General features: G+C 57.3%; 2 protein-coding genes across 9 annotated transcripts; both read left to right on the top strand.

The window, feature by feature from the left end:
* The first annotated feature begins 971 nt into the window (after nucleotides 1-971).
* On the top strand, nucleotides 972-5,244 carry DHRS13 (dehydrogenase/reductase 13). Its single transcript, XM_057715308.1, has 5 exons — nucleotides 972-1,235; nucleotides 1,329-1,447; nucleotides 2,464-2,587; nucleotides 2,788-3,099; nucleotides 4,503-5,244. Exons 1-5 carry the CDS (start codon nucleotides 1,109-1,111, stop codon nucleotides 4,952-4,954), a joined length of 1,134 nt encoding a protein of 377 aa, XP_057571291.1. The 5' UTR covers nucleotides 972-1,108; the 3' UTR covers nucleotides 4,955-5,244.
* On the top strand, nucleotides 4,800-21,172 carry FLOT2 (flotillin 2). 8 transcript variants are annotated; one of them, XM_057715301.1, is made up of 12 exons: nucleotides 4,800-4,921; nucleotides 5,229-5,366; nucleotides 10,924-11,005; nucleotides 16,236-16,326; nucleotides 17,280-17,403; nucleotides 17,851-17,969; nucleotides 18,085-18,198; nucleotides 18,299-18,418; nucleotides 18,508-18,722; nucleotides 19,138-19,321; nucleotides 19,626-19,775; nucleotides 19,887-21,172. In XM_057715301.1, exons 2-12 carry the CDS (start codon nucleotides 5,261-5,263, stop codon nucleotides 19,923-19,925), a joined length of 1,344 nt encoding a protein of 447 aa, XP_057571284.1. In that variant the 5' UTR covers nucleotides 4,800-4,921; nucleotides 5,229-5,260; the 3' UTR covers nucleotides 19,926-21,172. The 8 variants fall into 8 exon arrangements, with proteins under 8 accessions (XP_057571284.1, XP_057571283.1, XP_057571282.1 ...); XM_057715300.1 differs by lacking the exons at nucleotides 4,800-4,921; nucleotides 5,229-5,366; nucleotides 16,236-16,326 and adding exons at nucleotides 5,381-5,851; nucleotides 14,042-14,132; XM_057715299.1 differs by lacking the exons at nucleotides 4,800-4,921; nucleotides 5,229-5,366 and adding an exon at nucleotides 5,384-5,851.
* The last annotated feature ends 1,270 nt before the right edge of the window (nucleotides 21,173-22,442 follow it).

The following is a 22,442-nucleotide window of genomic DNA, read 5'->3' on the forward strand; positions in this document are numbered from 1 at the left end:
TAGGCTAATTGCACTGCCGGGCACGCTGTGAGTGCTACACAATGGGTGCTAAATTGTACTGTTTTTTTTCTCCTGGCAAGTCACCTGGCCAGGAATACCCTTACCCATGCCTCCCTAGCTGTCCCTACCCACTTGGCCATCATAATTACTTCTCACTGATGGAGCCTCGTTAACTATTTCTACTGCCTGTGAGATTTTGAGAAACAAATTTCCTCCTGAAGATCAGATAATAGATTTTACACTCTTCCTGCTTCCCTTCAGATTTGGAGGGATGGGGGAGGCAAGGAGATAGGCAGCTAATGAATGAGTGAATCCTAACACCCCTTAACTGATGGTGCCACCCTGAACATATGTATCACCTCTCTTGGCCTCTCTGGGAAGAATCCTAGAAGCTAAGGGCTGAACATGAGGATAAGGAATTGACGGACTTGTTTATAGAGGTCAAAGCATCCAGGACTGCACTCACTCTCAGACACACAGCAGCATCCTTGTACCCACTCCTCTCCAGATGGGAAGGACCGCTACATACTGACACCCAGGGAGCTCATACATCTACTTAGCCCCTCCTGCAAGCCTTCAGCTCCAGAGCCCAGCACAAAGTACAAGTACGTACCAAGATGGTCAAACACCCACTGACAGAATACAGATGCGCTCACATACCTGGAGGGGCTCGAGGCCCGCAAGGTCACACACCTACGAGGTGCTCACGTGGGCACACATACACGGGACCCAGAGGCGCGCACACAACCGAGAGGGCTATCCCAGGATCCAGGGGCATATTACACACCAAAAGCCATTGACGCCCTCAGTAGGGATGCATAGACATACCTAGAGGGCGCTCCCAGGGCCCCAACGCGCACATGCACCTAGGTTTTCACACCAGCACACGCCCAGAGGAAGCAGACGCTACGCCTAGGGGGCGCTCCCAGGGCCCACGCACGCACACACCCCTGCCCTGCCCCCCGCCCGCCTCCACCTCCGCCTCCGCCTCCGCGAGGCCAAAGAGCGCCAGTCGCCCCTCCAGGCCCGTGCGGGGCGAAGCCGCAGCCCCCGGGCGGCGATCCCGGGCGGCTCGGGGCCCGGGCGGGAGGCCGGAGGCGCGGCCGGCATGGAGGCGCTGCTGCTGGGCGTGGGGTTGCTGCTGGGCGCCTACGTGCTTGTCTACTACAACCTGGTGAAGGCCCCGCCGTGCCGCGGCATCGCCAGCCTGCGGGGCCGCACGGCCGTGGTCACGGGTGAGTGCCGGCGGGCGGGCAGGGGGCGGGGAGGCCGGGACGGCGGGGGCGGCGGCCCGCGGGCTCAGCTCGGCTCCCGCCCGCCCTCCGCAGGCGCCAACAGCGGCATCGGGAAGATGACGGCGCTGGAGCTGGCGCGCCGGGGAGCGCGCGTGGTGCTGGCCTGCCGGAGCCGCGAGCGCGGGGAGGCGGCCGCCTTCGACATCCGCCAGGTGAGGGAGGGCGGGACCAGGCGAGACGGTGAACGCAGGACAGACACACCAGCTGTGAGCAGAGCAGCTCGGGGAGGATGGGGGGGTGGGGGACCCAGCCCCTGAAAGGAGAGTGCGGCTTGGTTCTCCAAATGCAGAAGAGGGAATGCACAGGTGCTCTGGTCACACAACGAAGGGGCACCAGACCTGAAGGAAGTAATAGCTGTTCTAAGAGGTTTAAGGATCAGTACATGTTACATTAATGAAAGACAGAAAGGGAACAGCAGAGGGAACAGCATATGCAAAAGCCCTGAGGCAAGATAATTGGTTTTGATTTAAGAAACTGATTAAAAGGTTTAAGGAGGCTGGAGCACAGAGTATGGGGGAAAGAGGCAAAACGCAGGGGCTGAACACTCTGAGCCAAGGTCAGGTTCTGAAGCCCTTACAGACCCTACTGAGATCAGATTTTCTAGAATGGGCAGTGGAGATCCCATGAAGGGTCCTTGACAGGGTCTGGACTGTCAGAATAGCGTTTCGGAATAAACCCCTTGGTGGCTGTGTGGTGCCTGGTTTGGAGGGGGTGAGAGTGGGTTGGAGGAGACCAGTGAGAAGTCTGTTGTAGATTTTAGGGTAAACAATAATGGGCAGAGGGTATGATGAGAGTAATAATAATAATAATAATAATAATAATAATAATGGCAAGTGCCCACACACAAGTGCATGCCGGGCACTGTTCTAAAGATTTTACATATATTAACTCATTTAATCCTCACAGTAACTCTGAGATAGGTACTGTTATTATTATTCCCATTTTACAGAGAACTAAGGCTCAGAAAGATTAAGTACCTTGCCCAAGGTCGCACTCTAATAATAGGCAGAGTCAAGATTTACATTGTGTCCACACACTTATCCACTACATTCTAATGCCTAGGGGCAGATCTTAGTAGCAGCAGGAGTTGAATTCTCAGAATTTGGTGCCTGGGGAGAGGGAAGAAGAGAAGGATGCAGATGACAGCCCAGCCCTTGCCACTCCACAGGAGAGTGGAAACAATGAGGTCATCTTCATGGCCTTGGACTTGGCCAGTCTGGCCTCCGTGAGGGCCTTTGCCACTGCCTTCCTGAGCTCTGAGCCACGGCTGGACATCCTCATCCACAATGCCGGTGAGGGGCAGCAGGCCCTGCGGGGGGGGGGGCGGGCGGGGGCGGTGGTGGCCAGGGGCGGCTGACCCCTCCAGCCAGGCTTTGCTGGGGGACCAGTGGACGTGTGGGAAGGATGTCCCCTACTACCATCTCACACGGGGGACCCCGAGGCCTCCAGGAATCCCTCTGGAGCAGTGGCTCACAGCTAGTCCCTGCCCCAGGGATCAGTTCCTGCGGCCGGACCCGGGAGCCCTTTAACCTGCTGTTGCGAGTGAACCACATCGGCCCCTTCCTGCTGACACACCTGCTGCTGCCCCGGCTGAAGACATGTACCCCCAGCCGCGTGGTGGTGGTATCCTCAGCCGCCCACCGTCGAGGCCACCTCGACTTCACACGCCTGGACCGCCCAGTGGTGGGCTGGCAGCAGGAGTTGCGGGCATATGCCGACAGTAAGCTGGCCAACGTGTTGTTTGCCAGGGAGCTCGCCACTCAGCTTGAGGGCACTGGAATCACCTGCTATGCAGCCCACCCAGGTGAGACCTGGTTCTCTGGCTGCTCTGCTTTGTTTTGACTCCCCCTCTCCCATCCTCACCCCATCCTGTGCTCCCCCAGCCTCTCACTGAGCCACAGAATCTCAGAGCAGGAAGGAAGCCTGGTCCAGGGAGAGACCTTTTCCTTGCTGATCTTGAAGCCAGGCTCCCCCTGTCTGTTTTTTTTCCCCTCACACCACAAGCTTGGATGCTGACTGCAGGGTAGGGTGTGGCAATGAATAAGGCCTAGGTTCTCACCCCATGGAGCTGTAACATAATGGTGATGATGCTGTTAGCTAATAATTACTCATTCATTCAGGAAGCATTTACCTGCTATGTTCCAGGCATTAATCTCGATGCAGGGGACGTAGCAGTGAATAAAACAAAGACCTTATCCTTGTAGAGTTTACATTCTACTTTAGAGAAGAGGGAGACAGCTAATAAATAAATATATACAATGACAAGTGGTGATAAAGTGCTACGAGGAAAGATAAAACAGGGTAAGGGGACTAAGAAATGACAGGGCTGGCACAAGAAAAAGACAGAAATGACAGCAGGTGCTATTTCTATCTATGGCAGTCAAGGAAGATGTATCTGAAAAGGTGACATTTGAGTAGAGGCCTGAAGGAGGTGAGAGAATGAGCCATGAGGCTTTCTGGGGAGAAGAATAAAAGAACAGAGTAAATAGCAAGTGCAAAGGCCCTCAGGCAGAAGTGCCTGGTGTGCTTGAGAAAGAACAGGGAGCGTGGTGTGGCTGGAACAGAGTGAGGGGCGGAAGAGTGGCAAGAGATGAGGTATAGAGATGGGCTGGGTCATCCAGGGTCCGGGGGTCCACTGTAAGCATTCTGTCTTACAGTCTGAGTGATTTTACTGATGAATAAGAGCCATCCCTGCCTTTAGGAACAGGTTGCAGGATAAGATCCGCCCTACCCATATTACCGTACTGCATATTAGATCATCATTGCCTAAGGCTCATTAATAACTATAATAGTGACCATAATAATTACAGCTAACCATTATTATACTCCATATCTCTAATGGCCAAAACAGTGGCTGGTCTACCATAGGTGATAGCAAATGTTTGCTGGTTAAACAAAGGAATAGGAAAAAAGATGACCTAGTAAAAACGATGGAGAGAGACAGAATTGGTCCAGGCTGGGGTTACAGCATGAGCAAAATCTGGAAGATGAGGATGTGTAAGGAGTTTGAATGGAGAAGAGGAGGCTTGCTGTTAGAAATGAATGAGGTCACCTTGCGGGGGCCTTAAATACTACCTGGTGAATACTACCTTGGTTCTCCTGTAATTGGACTCCGTTCCCCATTCCCTTCTAGCCCTGTTCTTGCTGCTCTTACCCTGGGCCCTCACCCACTGTCCTCCCTGCTCCTTCCTTTCTTCCTGTCCACAGGGCCAGTGAACTCGGAGCTGTTCCTGCGTCACGTTCCTGGATGGCTACGCCCACTTTTGCGCCCACTGGCTTGGCTAGTGCTGCGGGCACCTCGAGGGGGTGCCCAGACACCCCTGTACTGCGCTCTGCAGGAGGGCATTGAGCCCCTCAGTGGGAGATACTTTGCCAACTGCCATGTGGAGGAGGTGCCCTCAGCCGCCAGAGACGACCGGGCAGCTCACCGGCTGTGGGAGGCCAGCAGAAGACTAGCAGGGCTTGGGCCTGAGGAGGATGCCGAATCCGATGAAGACCCCCAGCCTGAGGACCCAGGGGCCCCATCTTCTCCAAGCAGCCCCCACCCTGAGGAGCCCACGGCTTGCGAACTCTACCCCAGCCCTCAGGGTTCACCAGACTTGTCTAAGATCACACGCCGAATTCCGGTTAAAGCTGAGCCTGAGCTCCAAGCCTCCTAACCTCCAGGCTGGGAAGCTTTCCAGGGCATTGGGTGGGCCCTGAAAACCTTAGCGGCGGGCCTGGCCACGCACTGGGCATTGAGAGGGTTGCAATTTTTACCCTCATGGTTACTTTCTGGGGCTTCAGGGTATATCCTGGACAGCTCGTTTCCTGGTGGAAGGAAATAAAGGGTGATTATTTCTTCCTGAGAGTGATAGTAACCCCAGATTGAGAGGTGGGGCGTAGTGTGCCAGACGAGGCTCCTCAGGAACTTGAATTTCGTATATTTTCCAGGCCCTACCCTCAGGAATGCCGATCAGCCCTGGATGAGGGCCTGGGAATGTGTAATCGGATGCACTGCCAGCATTGAGAGTTGCTTAGCTGGGCCCTTTTCGTCACCTCCTTTTTCCAGAGGCGGGATTAGGCAGGCAGGTAAGGGACTCGCCCAAGGTCTCCCAGCTAGTAAGAGCAGGGGCTGGAGTTGGAGCCCCGGCGGGCTGACTCCAGGGCCGACCGCCGTAAGGCGGGTGCTGGGAGATAAGAAAGGGCCGGGCGGTTGTTATCGAGGCGCCCGGCGGGAGTCGGGGGATGCCCTTGAGGGCTGGCCCCCGCGATGCCCACCCGGTGTAATAAAGCGCGCCGACGGCCGCGGCTGGGGCTCGGGCCGCTTCCCTCCCCCCGCCGGCCCCGCCCTCCGCCGCCACACTTCCGGCGGGGCTGCGGCCGCGGAGGGGCGCGGGCGGGCGGCCGCTGGGGGTGGCGGGATAGGCTGGGCGCGGCCGGCGGCGCGGGAGGGCGCGGGCTGCGGGCCGGCTGCTGCTGTCCTGGTCTCTGCGGGCCCCCCAGGGCCCTCCGTCCCGCCGGCGCCATGGGCAATTGCCACACGGTGGGGCCCAACGAGGCGCTGGTGGTTTCAGGTGAGGGGGCGGCGAGGAAGGTGGGTCTGGGATGCCCGGGTCCCGGAGGGCGCTTGGGGCGGGGGCTGCGCCTGGGAGGGCGGGGGCCTGGCTGGGGAAGGAGCGGGGAGGGGCCAGGCCGGGGAAGGGCTCCGGGGGGGGGGGGGGGGCAGTGCCGGGGGTGGGGCCTGAGTCTGCGGTGCTCCGGGCCGCACCTGAGACCCCTTCCGGGAGGGACCCCCTATCCTCCCACCTTCCGTGCTCCACGCCCTAGGGCGCGGGCCGGGGTCGCCCCCCACCTCCCCCGCGCTGCGTGTGCGCCTTTGTTTATTTCCTCCTGCCTCCGCCTCCTCCCTGGGCAGGGTCGTCCCGTGGCCTAGAGGATCCCGAAATGGGGTTCCGGGAACACAGTTTGGCTGGATGCCAGCGCCTGGGACGAGGGGTGGGTCGCAGGTGCACGTCTGGGGAGACCCCTGGACGTGGATCCCTGGGCTCTGGGCACAGACCCGTTAATTCCGAGCAGGCTGGGGCTTGCTGAGGTTTACTGGCACTGCCCTCTCCGGAGACGCGGGTGCGGCCTCTACAGGTTGAGAAACCTGGCCCTGGGCTGTGTTGTTCTGGTTGCAAAATGGTGCAGACTCCAGAACTTCTGTGAGCTTAGGTGGGGCTGGGGGACTGCAGTATTGGGGAGGGGAGAGGCCGCTATTTAAATTGTATATTTGGGTATCTTGGGAAGTGGCAGAAGCCTTTCAAGCCACCAATTTGTGCAGCCGCTGGCGCGGGTGCTTAGAGAGGCTGTTTCCTGGCAGCTTGGAGGCCTGTAGCTGCAGGAATCCCGCATATCTCTCTTCCCACTGGCAATGTGGATTCTCCCCCTGTGCACAGTTGTTAGGGCAGGCTACAGAATTGAGCAGAAGGTGGGCTGGGCCAGGGCTTGTAGCCGCCCACCTTTGAGAGGTGTGAGGAATCAATCCAACCGGGAACTTTCACCCCAGAACATGGCCTCTGGCTCAGTTTGGATTTGAAAATTTATCCCTCCCCTGGAACAGGAAATCCCCAGTCTCCCTGACTAGGACCCTACTCCTGTTGGGGAATTAGATCCTTCACTTCCCTGGGAATTCCCTGGCAGTCCAGGGGTTAGGACTCCCTGCTTCCACTGCAAGGGTTTGATCCCTGGTCTGGAAACTAAGATCCTGCAAGACCCACAGCACAGCCAAAAAAAAAAAAAAAAAAAATCCTTCACTTCCCTGAAAACCAGAGAAGGTAGCCTTGGGGTCACCGGGGAGACCCCAGAGAGCACTGCTCCTCTGTAAGACCCCACTCGTAAAGAAGGTTTTTAGAAATCCGAAACTACATCACACTTGGTTTTTCTTGTGGGATTTCTCTCTAGAAGCCTAGACTCTGCTCCAGTCCTGTCTTTGTGGACAACCTTGAGACTGAGGGGCAAGAGGAACCCCTGAGATGAGCTGCTCTGTGCCCTCCAGTTGCCAGGAACCTGGTCTTTGGGCCAGAGGCCAAGGCAGTGCTGGCTTCGAAGCTGATTTGGGGGTGTGCAGAGGAAGCTGTGCTGAGAATTAAGAGAACTGGAGTCAAGGGAGGGTGGAAGAGAAGAGAGAGAGATAATACCCAGCATAATAGTACCTTGGGATTTCAGAGGATCAAGCTGAGCTGCGGTCTCTCTAGCACAGACTCCCAGCCCTGCATCCCCACCCCCACCCCACCCCATTACTTGGCCTGGCTCTAAGTCCAGGGGCATCTCACGCAGCACACTTTCAGAAGGAGGATGCTGATACACTTCATGATCATCTTTTCCACTTGAAAGGTCTGGAGGTTCTTCTTCTTGTCTAACCTCCCTCCTTCATTCTGTAATATACATTTTTTTTTCTCTTTCTACTTTTGGGAGTTTGAAAGGGGAATCCAAATACTATATGCTCTTCTCTCATCCCTACAGTAGGTCAGAAGTTCTTAACCTGGAGTTTGTGGATAGAATGTAGAGGTCTTTGCATTTGGATGAGGGGGAAGTAGTACATTTTTATTTATACAAACTGTAACTGAAATTTAGCGTTTTAATGTTGGTAAGAATCCATGATCGTATTAGCAGATATTTTCCTACCATACTGCCTTTGTTGCGGGTACTGTAAAAATCAGTTATGCTTGTCACTACTTTGAAATTAAGGGAGTTATTAAGTCTACAACTAGATCTTATTATTTAATGCATTACACAAACTGTATTGCATAGCACACGTGTTACTGTATCACACGTTTGGTGGTTTTAACATTTTGATAACTTTAAATGTAATTTGTTTCTTATGTATTTTATTTTAGGCATTTATGAACATTCCGGCATTGCCAGACTTATTAAGGGGGATTTTGACTCAAAAAAATCCCCCTTGTGTGGGAGTTCCCTGGTGCTCTAGCAGTTAGGATTTGGCGCTTTCACTGCTGTGGACTGGGTTTAATCCCTCCTCTGGGAACTGAAAGCCTACAAGCCACACAGCGTAGCCAAAAAAAAAAAATCTCCCTTGTAGAGTAGAGTTGTAGATAATCTACTTGACTAGTAGGAAGAAAAGGGTAGAAGAAGGGCAGGAAGAAAAGGGAGTGTTCCTGAGAGGGCAGACTGGCGCCTGTGTTTGGGGAAGGTTAAGAGCAGGGCGGAGGTTTTCATGGGATATTTTGTGATTTTTCGTCTTGGTTGGGTTCAGAGCAAAGGAAAGCAGATTGAGTTAGAAAAAGTGAGATAAAATTAGGAGAAACTTCCAGGTCTGGAGACGGTGAGAACTGGGGAGGTCAGGGATGGGTCACCTAAGCGTCCCCTTTTGGAAGTGGTGCTCAATGTGACCAGGAAGCTGGGGGGAAGACGCCTTCCAGGGGAGAGGCTGCTGGGGGCGGGGCAGCCTGGCAGGCGCAGCTTCCTGTTGTTGCTACCCCTGGGAACCTGGCCATGTTGCCCTTGGCGAGGCCCAGCCTGAGCTGTGGCAGCCTGCTCCCAAGGTCAAAGAATAAATTAAAGGTAAAGGGTGGACCCCCACCCTGGGCTCCCCCACTCCCATCCCACCACTGTCACCACCATCTGGGCTGGCTGGAGGAAGCTGTGTCCCAGCCCCCACCAGGCCAGGAGAAGTGGAACAAGCTGTGGTTTTGGACCCTCTTGCAGTTTCATTGCATCCCGAGATGGTTTGGGTTTCAAATCGACTTGCTTGTCCTTAGAGGCTTCCCTTACCCCATCCCCAGGGCGCAGAAGCCTGCAGTGGCTTACCTTGCGCAGCAGCCCTGCGAACAGGTATTTCCAGAGAGCTAAGACCTCTTCTCGCCGCTCTTCGTGCCGCGGGGCTGCTCCTGGCTCCCGGACCTCTGGCTCAGCTGTTTGCACACTCTGCACAGAGCAGACCCAGGAAACAGGGTCGGCCACCCAGTGGGCAGGGTCAGATGCCAGCTCTCTAACGTGGCAGGCCAGCCGCAATTGTGGGGTCTTTGTTCCTTTGCCTCCACCTATTTCAAACGCGTCTCCGGTTCCTGGTTCTCTCCATTGTCTCTGTTCCACCCACCCAGACCCAGGCTCTGCACCTGCACTGTCTGATATGGTAGCCACGAGCCACACGTGGCCACTTCCATTTAAATTAATTACATTAAAATTCAGTTCCTTCATCATACCAGCCACATTTCAAGTGCTCAATAGCAAATGTCCCTGGTAGGTGCTTTGTTGCACAGCACAGCTGTGGAGCATTTTTACTCTCAAAGGACGTTCTCTTGGACAAGACTACTCTAGACGTTATCCCCCTACATCAGCCACTATGTCTGGCCTGGATCAACCCATCCTCCCTGACCCAGGTATCTTCCTCCCTGTGCAAAGTGGTGTTTCTAAAATGCAAGTATAACTGTTGCTCCTTAGCTTAAATGACTCCCCCATCTCTCCCCCCCCCCACCCCTCTATCTCACACATACACACACACACCCCTCCTTGGTCTGATACCTAAGACACTCCGTGAGCTGCCCTCTGCCCTCCACCCCCCCCCCCCCCCCGCCTTGTCCCTTGCCAAGGGGCCTCAGAGACACTAACCCAGCTACACAGAACTACCCCTGACCTTTGACCACGGGAGGCACACACCCTAAGGCTTTGTGAATGAGGAAATGATGACACCCACTGGCTGTTTCTCCATCACGTTTCCTTTGAATCATGTGTTTCTGAACGTATCTGTACTGAAAGTGAACAGCCCTTCTTGCTTTTACTAAGTTTTCTTGAACTTGTTGAGTGATTTTGGCATCAGCAGGAGAGTTCATGACAAGAATTTCAAGAACTGATTTTTCTTGTTTATGTATAGAGTGCCTGCCGAACGCGTCCACAGCCTGAATCTGGGTGGTGGCCAGATTCAACAGGCTGTTTAGTTGATACACAGTTTCCAGGAATCACTTCCTTTTTAGGCCTTTTCCCTTTCTCTTCACTTTTCCAGTTGGTACCATGCGTTGGCCTCTGTTTTGAGGCCTTGCCTTCCCTACCCACTCCCCCAAGAGGAACAGATTCACTCTGAACCCCTGGGAGTAGAGAACCAGCCTCGCTGCTGGGCGTGAGCAAGGCTCCCACCTGGGCTCGGAGACTCCCTTCCATTAGCCTCCCACCCGCACTCCCTCTGTGACTGCACCCACCCTGATAACAGGTGAATCGCCTGGGACGACCATCATCTCGGGAAAAGGTCCCTCCTCCTAGTCTCACCTCTTTTAAGATAGGAATTGTATTTTCATCTCTGTTTCCCTAGCACGGAAATATACTTGTTTGCTGAATGGATGGTTGAATCAAAGATGGAAGCTTTTCCATTCACTCCTGCCCACTGACCCCTCTTCTATTCTCTGAAAGCACTTAGGTTCTGAACCGCTCATTGGCTACCCTCCTTTCTATGCAAATTGCCTGTCTACCAGACTAGATCCCAAAGCCCTTAAGGGCACGTCTCCCATTTATTTGTAACCTCAGCACCTGGCGCCCAGCAGTGGGGGTGGTCAGGTGTCAGAGCAGGCGAAGGCCCAGAGTTGCTGTCGGGAGGCGTGGAGGGTAGATGGACCCAAGAACTGACTGACCAGCAGTGGTTTGCTTTGCTCTCCAGGGGGCTGTTGTGGTTCCGACTATAAGCAGTATGTGTTTGGCGGCTGGGCCTGGGCCTGGTGGTGTATCTCCGACACTCAGAGGTAAGGGCCTGGGGGCTGGCGAACCGGGCATCCTGGTGGGCAGAGGAGAAGAGGGTTTCTGTCCTTACCCCCCTGACCCCCACAGGTCAGCTAGAGCATCTACCACTTGCTGCCTTCCACTCTAGGGGTGGGAACTGCCTAAGAAGCAGATGAAACAGCTTACACAGGGATGCAGGAGGTCTGTCTGTGGGCACCTCCTCCTTGGTGGGTGTGCTTTTTTCCACTGAGGGCATCACTTCTGTCCCAGAGAATTTTCAAGCGGAATCCTAATGCCCTGATTCTAGCTCATTTATTCATGAAGCCTTAATTATACACCTGTTCGGAGTGGGCCTAGGAAGGGAGGAGAGGCTGAAGAGACCCCTTACACACACCCTCACCTGTGCAGGCCCTGGGGCAATGCAGGCAGGGGCTAAAAGGCAGAGAATGGAAGGGGCTCTGACAGCAGGGTGTTAAAGACAAGGGGTGGGCATCTAAGGAATAGGCACTGGGGCCGGGCAAGGCAGGTCTGGACCTCCCAAATAAGTCTGGAGAGGCTTACTAGGGGAAGGGAGGTTTCAGCTCCCCAGAGGGCCCACCATCAGGCTCTACCTGCTGGCTTCCCTAGAGCCCGCAGCAGGACTAGACTTGGCCTGGACCTCTCCTGCCCCCCTCACTGCCCACCCAGGAGGAGAGGAGGCCGACCACCTCTCCACCAGCACCCCCTTCCTGACTGTGGGAGATCAGGGGAGGGGCCCAGGTTCTTCCAGGCGAGGACGCAGGCAACACGGGCAGCAGAGTTGCAAAAGTGCGGGCACGCTGGCAGGCGTGGGAATCACCGGGAGGGGAAGCAACAGAGGTTCCAGTGAAGATCCCCTCCATCCCAGCCCCGCCAGTCAGCAGAGAGCGGCGCCATGGCCACACCCAGCTGCTAGTGCCTGGGACTCCAGGGCGTCTGAGGGTGTTGGCTAGGGGCATGGGAAGCATGTCACAACTTTTCAACTTCACTGATCTTTCAGTAACCCCTCCACTGGCCCATCTCTCTCTGCCCTTGGCCCTGCCTGAGTTGAGGGATCCTAGGGGACTTTTCTGGCCCAAGGGCAGAGGTGTCAGAGAGTCATCAGTACTGGTCACAGCTTCCTCTCAGGCAGATCCTAAGGACTCCAGGGGGCCAGCTGGCCTGTCAGAAGCCCTGCGGTGCCCTCTCCAGAGACATTGTCACCCCACACACCGTGCAATCCCGGGGCAACAGTATCTTGTCCAAACGGCTTGACGTACAGCCAGGCTGAGAGCATTTGCCATTTGCCCAGAGACCAGTCCTACCCGGGCATCCACTGCTGGGGAAACGGCCCAGCAGCCCTTTCTCCACATCTGCAGTCCCCCCTACCCCTTCTTTGCTCCAGGCAGCAGAGCCCCAAGACAGGAGGGCCAAGCTTCTCTGACAGCACGTTTGAAAGTGAGGGCTGGGGGGTCTTGTACCTCATCCTGGGAAGCTGATCTTCCACACCCGGGCTCAGCATCCTCCCTCGGTCCCACTTGCTGGGTAGTCTGAGCCTGCAGCCTCTGTCCTTCTTGGACCTTGTTCTGGGGGCAGCCCCTTCCCCAACCCCTGGGCTGCTCGGGGGACATCTCCACAAGCTGGGACATTTATTCCCCTAGGCCGGCAGGAGCCTCTCAGGTCAGAGTAGAGGTTTCTAACCCAGCCTCCTTTTGAGGCACTTTCCACAGCCATCCTACACGTCACCCACCCTCAGTGTCAGCCATTCTTCAGACTCAGTGAAGTCCCTTCTGCTGCACTTCTCTGCCACATCCTGTCCTATCCTGAGGCCCTGATGTGGGCAGCTCTCTCTCCCTCACCTGAGCTGTTTCCTCCACCTCTGGCATCTGAGCTGCAGCCTCCCTCCTCTCCCTCCCTCCCTCCCTCCTCCCCCCACCTCCTTCCCTCCTCCCTCCTTCCTGTCTCCCTCTCTGCTCCTTCCCCAAAAGAGAGCCTGGTGGGTTCCTGTCTGAGCTGGGTCTAGAGTCCTCTCAGGCCCAAGGCTGCTGTTTTTAGGGGCTCGAATGAAGGCAACATTTGCACGTTTGCATGGCTGGAGCCCCCAGGGCTGGCCCTGTGAGAGCTGAGGTCGGGGATCCACCTTGCCTGCCACTCCCCACCCCCCATCCCCAGTCCCCCTGCTTCTGCTCCTTCACCTCAGCCTCTCTCCTCCCTTCCTCTGGTTTAAGAAAACCTTCCACGCTGTCCACAGCCTGGCCTCTGCCTGGACCAGCACCCCTCACACACTTGCACACCCGCTGCCCTAGGGAGGCCCAGCGAGGGTGGCCCAGGTGGCCGAGACACCTGGTTTTCTCTGCCACAGCGCTGCCTGTGCCCGGCTCTGGGAGCTCCCAAGTGAATGGCTCCATCATCCCTGTGAACATCCCAGCAGGGGTACACGTTCTCCCCCAGCCTTCCTTGACACTCCCCTCCCCCCAAATCAGAAAATCCAAAACTTCGGGGGGGCTCTTCTGGCCCTGAGTTGCCTTCTTAGGGATACGTAGCACAGGCCTCGGGGGGGTGTGTCCTGAGCAGGATTCAGCATTTGCTGTGGCTCATTAATCCCCAGAGTGGCCTCCCCCTCCCCCACCCCCCCAGTTTCTGGAAACACAGGTTTGCCTGTGTCTGGAGGGTGGCGCTGAGGCTGTCTCCCAGATTGTGCCAGGAATCTCCTGGGAAAGTGAGGTGGTGGGTAACCCAGGTGCCCTACGCACAGGCCTCCCAACCTCAGGTCACAGGCCCAGGACATCGGCAGGCATTTCCTCTAGCCCGGCAGCTCCTTGGAAGGGTATGGGGGCTACAGGAGAGACCCAGAGGCCTCAGGCCAGCCAGGGGGTGTCTCTGTCCCCCTACGGCCCTAGGCTGAGCTGGCAGCGAGGGGGCTGACGTGTTCAGAGCGACCCCACCCCCCGCCCCAGGCATCAGGCTTCCGGTGCTCGTCTGGTAACCACTGTGTGTGTTTGCTGTGTCCCCTCCTGCCCCTTCCTGTCCCTACCTGTCCCTCCCCGCTGGCTGCTCCTCAGACTGTCTCTGGAGGTTATGACCATCCTGTGTCGCTGTGAGAATATTGAGACGTCGGAGGGGGTCCCGCTATTCGTAACAGGGGTTGCACAGGTAATAACCCACCTGCTTCCTCCTCTGTGTCTAACCTTCTCTCTTCCTGCCCTGCGGGGCCTGGCAGGCAGGAGCCAGATGGACTCCCCTCCTGAGAGCGTGCCTCCCTGCCCTCTGCTGCCACCTCTGCTGCTCCGGGTGGCAGGATGGAGCCCTGTAGAGCCCCAACGCCCTTGCCCTCACTCACCGGGGCCGCTCGTGAGGAAAGGGCAAGGGCTTCTGGAAGCTCCGCCCACGTCCACCAGTGGGTGTCCTTGGATGCCAAGGCTAAATTGGGAGTAAGTGGAGGCAAGAGACACAGGCCCTTTGGTGACAGAGCTGGATGTCCGCTTGGGGAGGAGTCCACCCTAACGACTCCTGCAGAAGTCCTCCAGGCACCACGGAGCCCCTTGCCGGCCCTTTCTCCAGGCTGCCACCCCAGTGTCAAGCCCTAACCCTCCTCCCTGCAAGGCCAGAAGATGGGTCCCATGGGGAGTTCTGTTCGCCCTGCCCCTTGACCCCCTCCAACCTCCTTGACAGGCCTGAGCGAAAAGAGCCATGGCCATTCCCCGCCCCTCATTCTGTATCAAGAGGTCTTTGAGCAGATCTCTGGTCACCAGACTCCAGCGTCCCCATCCGTGAAATGGGGAGAATTGTGCCCTCCCTGTGCCTTGTAGGAATATTGGAAAGGCAAGGAAAACAATATGAGGGCGCTTTGGGATTTTCAGGAAAGAAGTGCTAGAGGAGCCCCACCCGTATCATGAACGTGATCTCACTTGGAAAAGCAGGTGACCTGCTGTCTCATTGCCACGCGGCTGTAGCGCTGAGACGCTTTCCTGAGCCAGGGTGTTTGGCAACTCCAGGTGTTTTCTTCATGACGCGCAGCTTCCCGTCTTCATTGCTTCTTTCACCAGCTCCCTGTTGAGCACCTTGTCAGCTCCAGGCACTGTGAAGGCAGCGATGGACCTCAGGAAGCCCCGCCCGCTCATAGAGTCTGCGTGCTGGCGGGTCCCCAGGCTGGGCAAGACCTACACGTCACCTTACCCATCCTCCTCCCTCTCATGAAATTGTCCTTCAGCTTCTCAGGCGAAACCCCTGCACGACCGCTTCCTCACCTGCCTTGTTATCCCTAAGAGGAAGGGGACTGTCACCATCACACCCACCTCTTGTAGCCGCAGGAGGGCAGGCTTCCGGGCAGAGGCCTGAGAAGAAGCTCAGAGCACCTCGTGCGGAATGTGTAGGGTCCAGGCCTCCCTCGACAGCCCCGTCCAGAGCAGCCTTGTGTCCCTCCAGACCCACACTCTACTGGAAACAGCTGCAGAGGCCCACGTCCCTTTTCGGCTGGGTGCTGTGGACCCTTGAGGACGCAGGTTGTCTGGGCAGAACAGCTCTTCGTAGGGTTAGTGCTCCTTGGCCAGGAAGCTCTCGTGTGAACCCAGCCCTTTCCCCCACTGGCCCACCTGGGCACAACCCCAGAGGGCGGACCTCATGTCCTAGCCTGTTGCCAGGTAGAGGGACCAGGCAGGGCTTCCCTGGCAGGGGGCAGACCCAGGATCACCTCCATCTTGGCCCAGCAGTGGGCACACTCCCAGCGTGCCAGGCTACGAGGCGGAGCTTTCTCGGCAGCCCCCTGGGGGCATCCCGGGGAGCTGAGCAGACCCAGGGAGCAGGTGAGGGTCCCTGGGGGAGTTCAGATGGCACCCGTGGACGGCCCACACAGCACGGCCTGGAGGACCGGCACTTAGGTGCTGTCCCAGGACACACGCAGCTGCACCTAGACTGCCCGCCATGCCCCTCCCCTGGCCCAGACCACCCACAGCCACTTCTCTACTTCCTTTTCCTGCTCTTCCAGCCAGGCTGGTTGGAGCAGAGGACGTGTGCGCACGTGGGTAGCACACTGCACTCCTTTCCCCCAGCCATCTGCACCCCCTCCCCGCCCTGCTTCCCCAGCCACCTCCTCCTCACAGGCTCCCAGCTCTGCCCCTTGGAGCGTCCTCCCCTCCCCTCCCCTGCAGCAGGGCCCCTGGCCCGTCCCAGCCGGAGCAGTGAGGTATCACACTTTTCCCCCCGCACCGCAGGCCCTGGGCCCCCAGACCCATGGCCCTGTTTTGCGTTTCTTGGCAGGATTTCCCTAGAGATTATGACGTTGCAGCCCCGCTGCGAGGACGTAGAGACGGCCGAGGGGGTAGCTTTAACTGTGACGGGTGTCGCCCAGGTATAGTAACTCCGCAGCCCCACGCATGTCCGTGGAGCTGCCTCATCCCCATGCTGGGGTTTGGGGGGAGGAGGAGAGGACGGCAGCCAGGGGCAGTCTCTCTCCAGCCGCCCCGCCCCCGCCGCCCCTTCCAAGAGAGGGTCATCGCCACTGGACCACACTCAGCTTCTTGGCCCCCCAGCAGGACTAACGGACACCCCTTCTTTCCCCAGCGGGCCCGCGGAGGACAGAACCAGTGCCGAGGGCTCCTGTCTCACTAACCCCACCCCGTTCTTTGCAGGTGTCAGAAATGCCAAGCCCCAGAATCCAGGCCTTCCCTGTTCCCTGGGGAGGGGGCTGCTGGGTGGGCACCAGCGGGCGAGGCCACGTGAGGCAGGGGCGCTCTGGGCTCTGGAGTCGGAGGCTGCGTTACGTTCCCAGCTCGGTGCCTGGGTGACGGGCTTCCTGCTCTCCAGAGGTCCACACAGGGCAGCTTCGGCCACCTTCTAGGCCTCTGGTGAGGGGGTTGTTGGCTCGGTACCGTGGGGAAGAGAGGCAAGAGGATGCCCGCCCTCGGTGGCGGACCCCGGACCTGTCTCCTGCCCTGTCCCGGCTCTCTTTCCTAGTCTGTCTGTCTGTCTGTGCCCCTGTTGCTCATTCTCCTTTTTGCAGAGACCTGCAGGCTAAGGGGCAGAGAGTGGACTGGAGGGGAAGGGGGGGAGTCCCAGATGCCCAGGAGAGAGGCCGTGGCAGGGCCTGGGGCTGCCAGTGAAGAGGAAATTTCTCAGTATGAGTTCCTTGTGTTTGCTCCCCGCTGGAGGCCTCAGACAGACTCCCCCCCCCCCCCCCGGTCCCAGCCCCTAGGCCGCCAGGTCTTGAAAAGGAGGGGGGGGTACCGCCACCATCCTCCTGGGTCTGGGGCCTCCGTGTGCCTCCCTCCAGCCTGGCTCAGGCATCTCTGTGGCCACCGGCAGGTGAAGATCATGACTGAGAAGGAGCTCCTGGCCGTGGCCTGCGAGCAGTTCCTGGGCAAGAGCGTGCAGGACATCAAGAACGTCGTCCTGCAGACCCTGGAGGGGCACCTGCGCTCCATCCTCGGTGAGGCTGCCCCGTCCAGGCACCCCTCTGCTGCCTTCAAGGAGCCTCACAGGGTCCCTAAGTCACGGACAGGGAGGGGATGGGGTGGGCAGGGGCGTCTCTCAGTCCCTCTGAGAGGCTTCTAACTAAAAGGCTGATACATTTTCCCTCAAGTATTTCCTTTTGAAACGTCAGGTGACTTGAGTGAAGAGGAGGGCATTGAGGTAGGGGGTGAGCGGCTGCCAGTCTGGTCAGGCACCCGGTGCTTCTTGGGACACTTTTCCTCATCCTGCCTGGACCCTGCCAGAGGATGCTCGGTGTTAGACACCGTTAAGAAGAAACCCAGGAGGACCCAGCTCAGGCTGCAGGACCCCTGTGTGCACTCAGACCTCCACCTGCATGCCTCCTCCCTTTCCCAGCTTGCTGAGGGGCCCCAGGGGAGCCAGCCCGTGATCCTTCTGCCCCCAGGGACCCTGACGGTGGAGCAGATTTATCAGGACCGGGACCAGTTTGCCAAGCTGGTGCGGGAGGTGGCAGCCCCTGACGTCGGCCGCATGGGCATCGAGATCCTGAGCTTCACCATCAAGGTGCAGTGTGATGGGAAGGCTGTGGCCTCTGTGTCCATCTTGGGGAGAGCCTTGGCCACAGGGGCACCTTTATGCCTCTGACTGTTCCCAGGGGTGACTCCCCCTTCCTCCCCAGGACGTGTATGACAAAGTGGACTATCTGAGCTCCTTGGGCAAGACGCAGACTGCTGTGGTGCAGAGAGATGCTGACATCGGAGTGGCCGAGGCCGAGCGGGACGCAGGCATCCAGGTATGTGTGCTTTCCTTCCCGGCCCCAGGGACAGAGAGCTCAGGGGTGGTGGGACCACGGTGGCTAAGGGACCCTCAGCACCTGCCCCTCCTGCTCCCAGGAAGCCGAGTGCAAGAAGGAGATGCTGGACGTGAAGTTCATGGCAGACACCAAGATCGCCGACTCCAAGCGAGCCTTCGAACTGCAAAAGTCAGCCTTCAGTGAGGAGGTCAACATCAAGGTGAGAAGCCGTAGGGCATCCCAGGTTGGGGCTCAGGGCCCAGGACCTGGCGGCCAGCCTCTGACCTGCTGACCACACTCCCGCCACAGACGGCTGAGGCCCAGCTGGCTTACGAGCTACAAGGGGCCCGTGAGCAGCAGAAGATCCGGCAGGAGGAGATTGAGATCGAGGTTGTGCAGCGCAAGAAGCAGATTGCGGTGGAGGCGCAGGAGATCCTGCGCACGGACAAGGAGCTCATCGCCACAGTGCGCTGCCCCGCCGAGGCCGAGGCCCACCGCATCCAGCAGATCGCTGAGGGAGAGAAGTAAGTGCTGTGGGCGGGCGATTAGTCCGGCTCCTCTGCCGCCCATGCACTCCCTCCACCCCTGACCGAGCTTGGAGGCCCCTTCTCTCCCACACCTGCTTCCTCACTGTGAAGTAGGGGTAACCCTGCCTTCCCCATGGGATTGCTGTTAGGAAGGCTGAATTAGATGTAGGAGACTTAAGGGCCCGGTATGCTACTTGGCACAGAGAGCGCCCTGGTTGGTCCCCTCTCTCATTTGCATCTGGGAGTCAGTGCCCTCTCCCTGGCCAGAGTCAGAAGGCAGGGCACCCCCTCTCATGGGTCTCCCACCCCTGGCACCTGTCAAAGCAGAGGGTTGAGGGTTTGCTGACCCCCAGGCAAGGCCTGAGGGACCCCTGACACGTCCCACTGATCCTGCCTGCCTCGACTCCCCCAGGGTGAAGCAGGTCCTCTTGGCACAGGCAGAAGCCGAGAAGATCCGCAAAATCGGGGAGGCAGAGGCAGCGGTCATCGAGGCGATCGGCAAGGCAGAGGCCGAGCGGATGAAACTCAAGGCTGAGGCCTACCAGAAATATGGGGATGCAGCCAAGATGGCCTTGGTGCTGGAGGCCCTGCCCCGGGTGAGGCTCCCACCCCAGGCTGGGACTGGCTGGGCAAGTGCTAGACGTCTCTGGGCCTCGTCAGTAACACAGCGACGGCTGGCTGGGAGGGTTCAATGGGGGAGCGCTCAGCAGAGGGGGAAGAACCCCACAACGGGCATAGGCTCATCCCTAACCCACTGGACCATCTGACCATGAGTTGCCAATAAGGGCCACCCAGGCTGCGAGGGATTGGGTGAGGTGGGGACAGGCAGGAGAGATGCTGGACAGGGCAGGTGGATGGAGTCCGAGTAGCAGCCAGCTCTCCTCCCATGCCGCCTCCTAGATTGCTGCCAAAATCGCCGCCCCGCTGACCAAAGTCGATGAGATTGTGGTCCTCAGTGGGGACAACAGCAAGGTGACGTCGGAAGTGAACCGACTGCTGGCCGAGCTGCCTGCCTCTGTGCACGCCCTCACGGGCGTGGACCTGTCTAAGGTGGGTGTCTAGCCATCTGCGGTGGGTTGCTGGGCAGCCCAGTGGACTGGCCCAGGGGGAGCGGTAGGGGGCCCCGGAGCCAAGGCCTCACGGCATCTCCCATCCTTGCAGATACCACTGATCAAGAAGGCTACCGGTGCACAGGTGTGAGGTCCCGAAGGCCCACACCCTTCAGCAGCCACCGGCCCCCTTCAGCAACCGTTTTAATACCACAGGGACAATGGGAACGTTATTGACTCTGGTGCCTTATTTTGTAGGGACCAGAAGTGCTGCGTGTTCAGGCCTCTGGCTGTCTTCCCTCCTCCCCTGTCTCTGTCTCCTTCATCTTCTCTTCTGCCCCACCCCCTCACTTTCACTGCCACATTCGTCTGGTTTGTCTCTCCTGCCCTTGTTTCCCTGTACACCTCTTCCTTTGTCTCTCTGTCTTTTTCTCCCCCTCTCTCTTCCTACCCTCTACACACATCATGTAATTTAAGATGACGATGTTTATTATAATCACTGTCTGTCTGTGGGGGGTGGCCCTGCTGCCCCTCAGAATCCTGGTGCCTTGAAGTTTTCTGTGCATCTGTCCACTCCCCCTGTGGCCCCAGCCAGAGCTTCAGCATGGGTGCGGGGATTCCGGGTAGGATGGCCACCCTGCCCTCTCCTGGCCTGGTCCCTGCCCCCAGGAAGCCCTCAGCCCCGCCCAGTCTGGCCCCTCTCGGCCCAGGTAGCGGTGGCTACAGGCGCAGGGCCAGCGCCCTTCTCTAAGCCCCTGCCCGACTCCAGGCCTGCTCTCGTACCTTACCTCTTTCTCCCCCGCCCAGGGGCACAGAGGGAAGGCCTCCCGTGTAGAGCAGCCCCCTCAGTTTACTACTGCCTTAGGAGGCCCCTGCTCGTGCTCAGGGAAGTCCCCTTCATGGGCATGTCCCTACGAGGTGGAGTGGGGCTTGGTCCCAACTCTGCTAAGCCTTTCTGGGATCAGGATCTAGCCGTTCTGGGGACTGGAAAGTGTATAGACCCTCTTCCTGCTAGAGCTGTACTGTCCTGGGTATCGGGCCGGGCCCTTCCAGTGGGCACGGCTGTGCCAGCCCTATACAGAATCCAGTGCTGTAGACGGGCCAAACTTCACACCCCTTTTGCCAGCTTTCTTCCTGGCCAGAGAGATCGGGTTCCAGCCATGGGGAAGCAGCCCAGTCCTCTGTGTCCTTGCTCCAGTGGAGGCAGAAGAGCCCAGGACCCAAGCATCCTGGCAGGGGTGCTGTGGGTGTCCTGTGGTCCCAGTCCCCCACCCCTTGCCCTGCCCCAGCCTGTGTAGCTGTTCCTGCATGTGGATGCTGCATGTCTGGTCTGGGGCTGGAATGCTGCACTGCCCCGCTGCCTGTCCCTTCTGGTAAAATAAAGGTCTGGTTATGTCCGTGCCCTGTATTGTGTCTTTTGTGAGAGGAGAGACTGGGAAGCAAGAACCAGCCAGGTCCCCCACCCATACACCCCTTTGGCCTGAAGGCTGCACGTTGTCTCTTCTTCCCCACCGTAGCCACTGGGGGGCATCAGTGGGCCTTGCCCCCTTAGCATCCTCCAGCAGGGCAGCTGTCACCCAGGTGCTGAAGGCAGACCTGAGCCCTGAGAGACCTGGCTCCACTGCAGACGCAAGATGGAAGGGGCTGCCAGGTTCACGGCACTTCTGTGCCCATCCTGAGCCCCACTCAGTAATGGAGACTGTTTTCTCCAGAGCATGAACTCTGGAGTCAGACTGCTTGGGTTTAAATTTTAGTTCTGTTGTTTATCCCCTGTGCAATCTTGGGCAAGTAACTTCATCTTTCTGGGCTTCGGTAATTGTATTCATTTTACAAATTTAATGCTTCCTGTATGCCAGGAGTTGTCCTAGATGCCATGAACAAAAAGCTCTACCTTTTAGAGCTTACATTCAGGTGGGGGGAACAAAATACAAAAAATTAAATATACAGTATTTTAGATAATGGTATAGGCTAAGGAGGAAAATAAACAGGGAAAGGAATAGGAAGTTTGGGAGGATGTTGAAATTTCAGGGTGAGGAAGACCTCATTGAGAAAGTAGCGCTGAGGAAAGGAAAGGAACAAGCCATGGGGCTATCAGAGAAGAGCTTTCTGTCCAGAGCTCCCAAGGGGGAAGTGTGTCTGACATGATTAAAAAACAGGGGTTTCCCTGGTGGTCCAGTGGTTAGGGCTCTGCACTTCTGCTTCAAGGGGCATGGGTTCAATCCCTGGTTGGGGAATTTAAAAAACAAACAAACAAAAAAAAAAAACAGCAAGGAGGTCAGTGTGTTTGGAAGTGAGTGAATGAATGAGCAGTGAAGAGTGCTAGCTGATGATGTCAGGATGGAAACCTGTTTCTGGTTCACGTGGAATCTTAATGGGGTGTATTTTGGCCTTTACTCGGAGATGGGAAACCACTGAAGGGCTTCAAAGGAGAAGTGATATGATCTGACACATGTAAAAATCATTCTAGGAACTGAGACAATTCAAGGGAGATAGGAAAATCTTTTCCAAAAATGGTGCTGGAACAACTGCGTCTAAATGAGAGAAAAAAAATTATCACAACCCCTACCTCATTTCATATACAGAAACTAGTTTGAGATGGATCATAGATCTAATGGAAAAAAAACATAAAGCTTATAAAACAAGAGGGAAATTTTTTATGACCTTGACA

The sequence above is a fragment of the Hippopotamus amphibius genome, chromosome 17 (genome assembly GCF_030028045.1).
Source record: "Hippopotamus amphibius kiboko isolate mHipAmp2 chromosome 17, mHipAmp2.hap2, whole genome shotgun sequence".
Classification (NCBI taxonomy): domain Eukaryota; kingdom Metazoa; phylum Chordata; class Mammalia; order Artiodactyla; family Hippopotamidae; genus Hippopotamus; species Hippopotamus amphibius.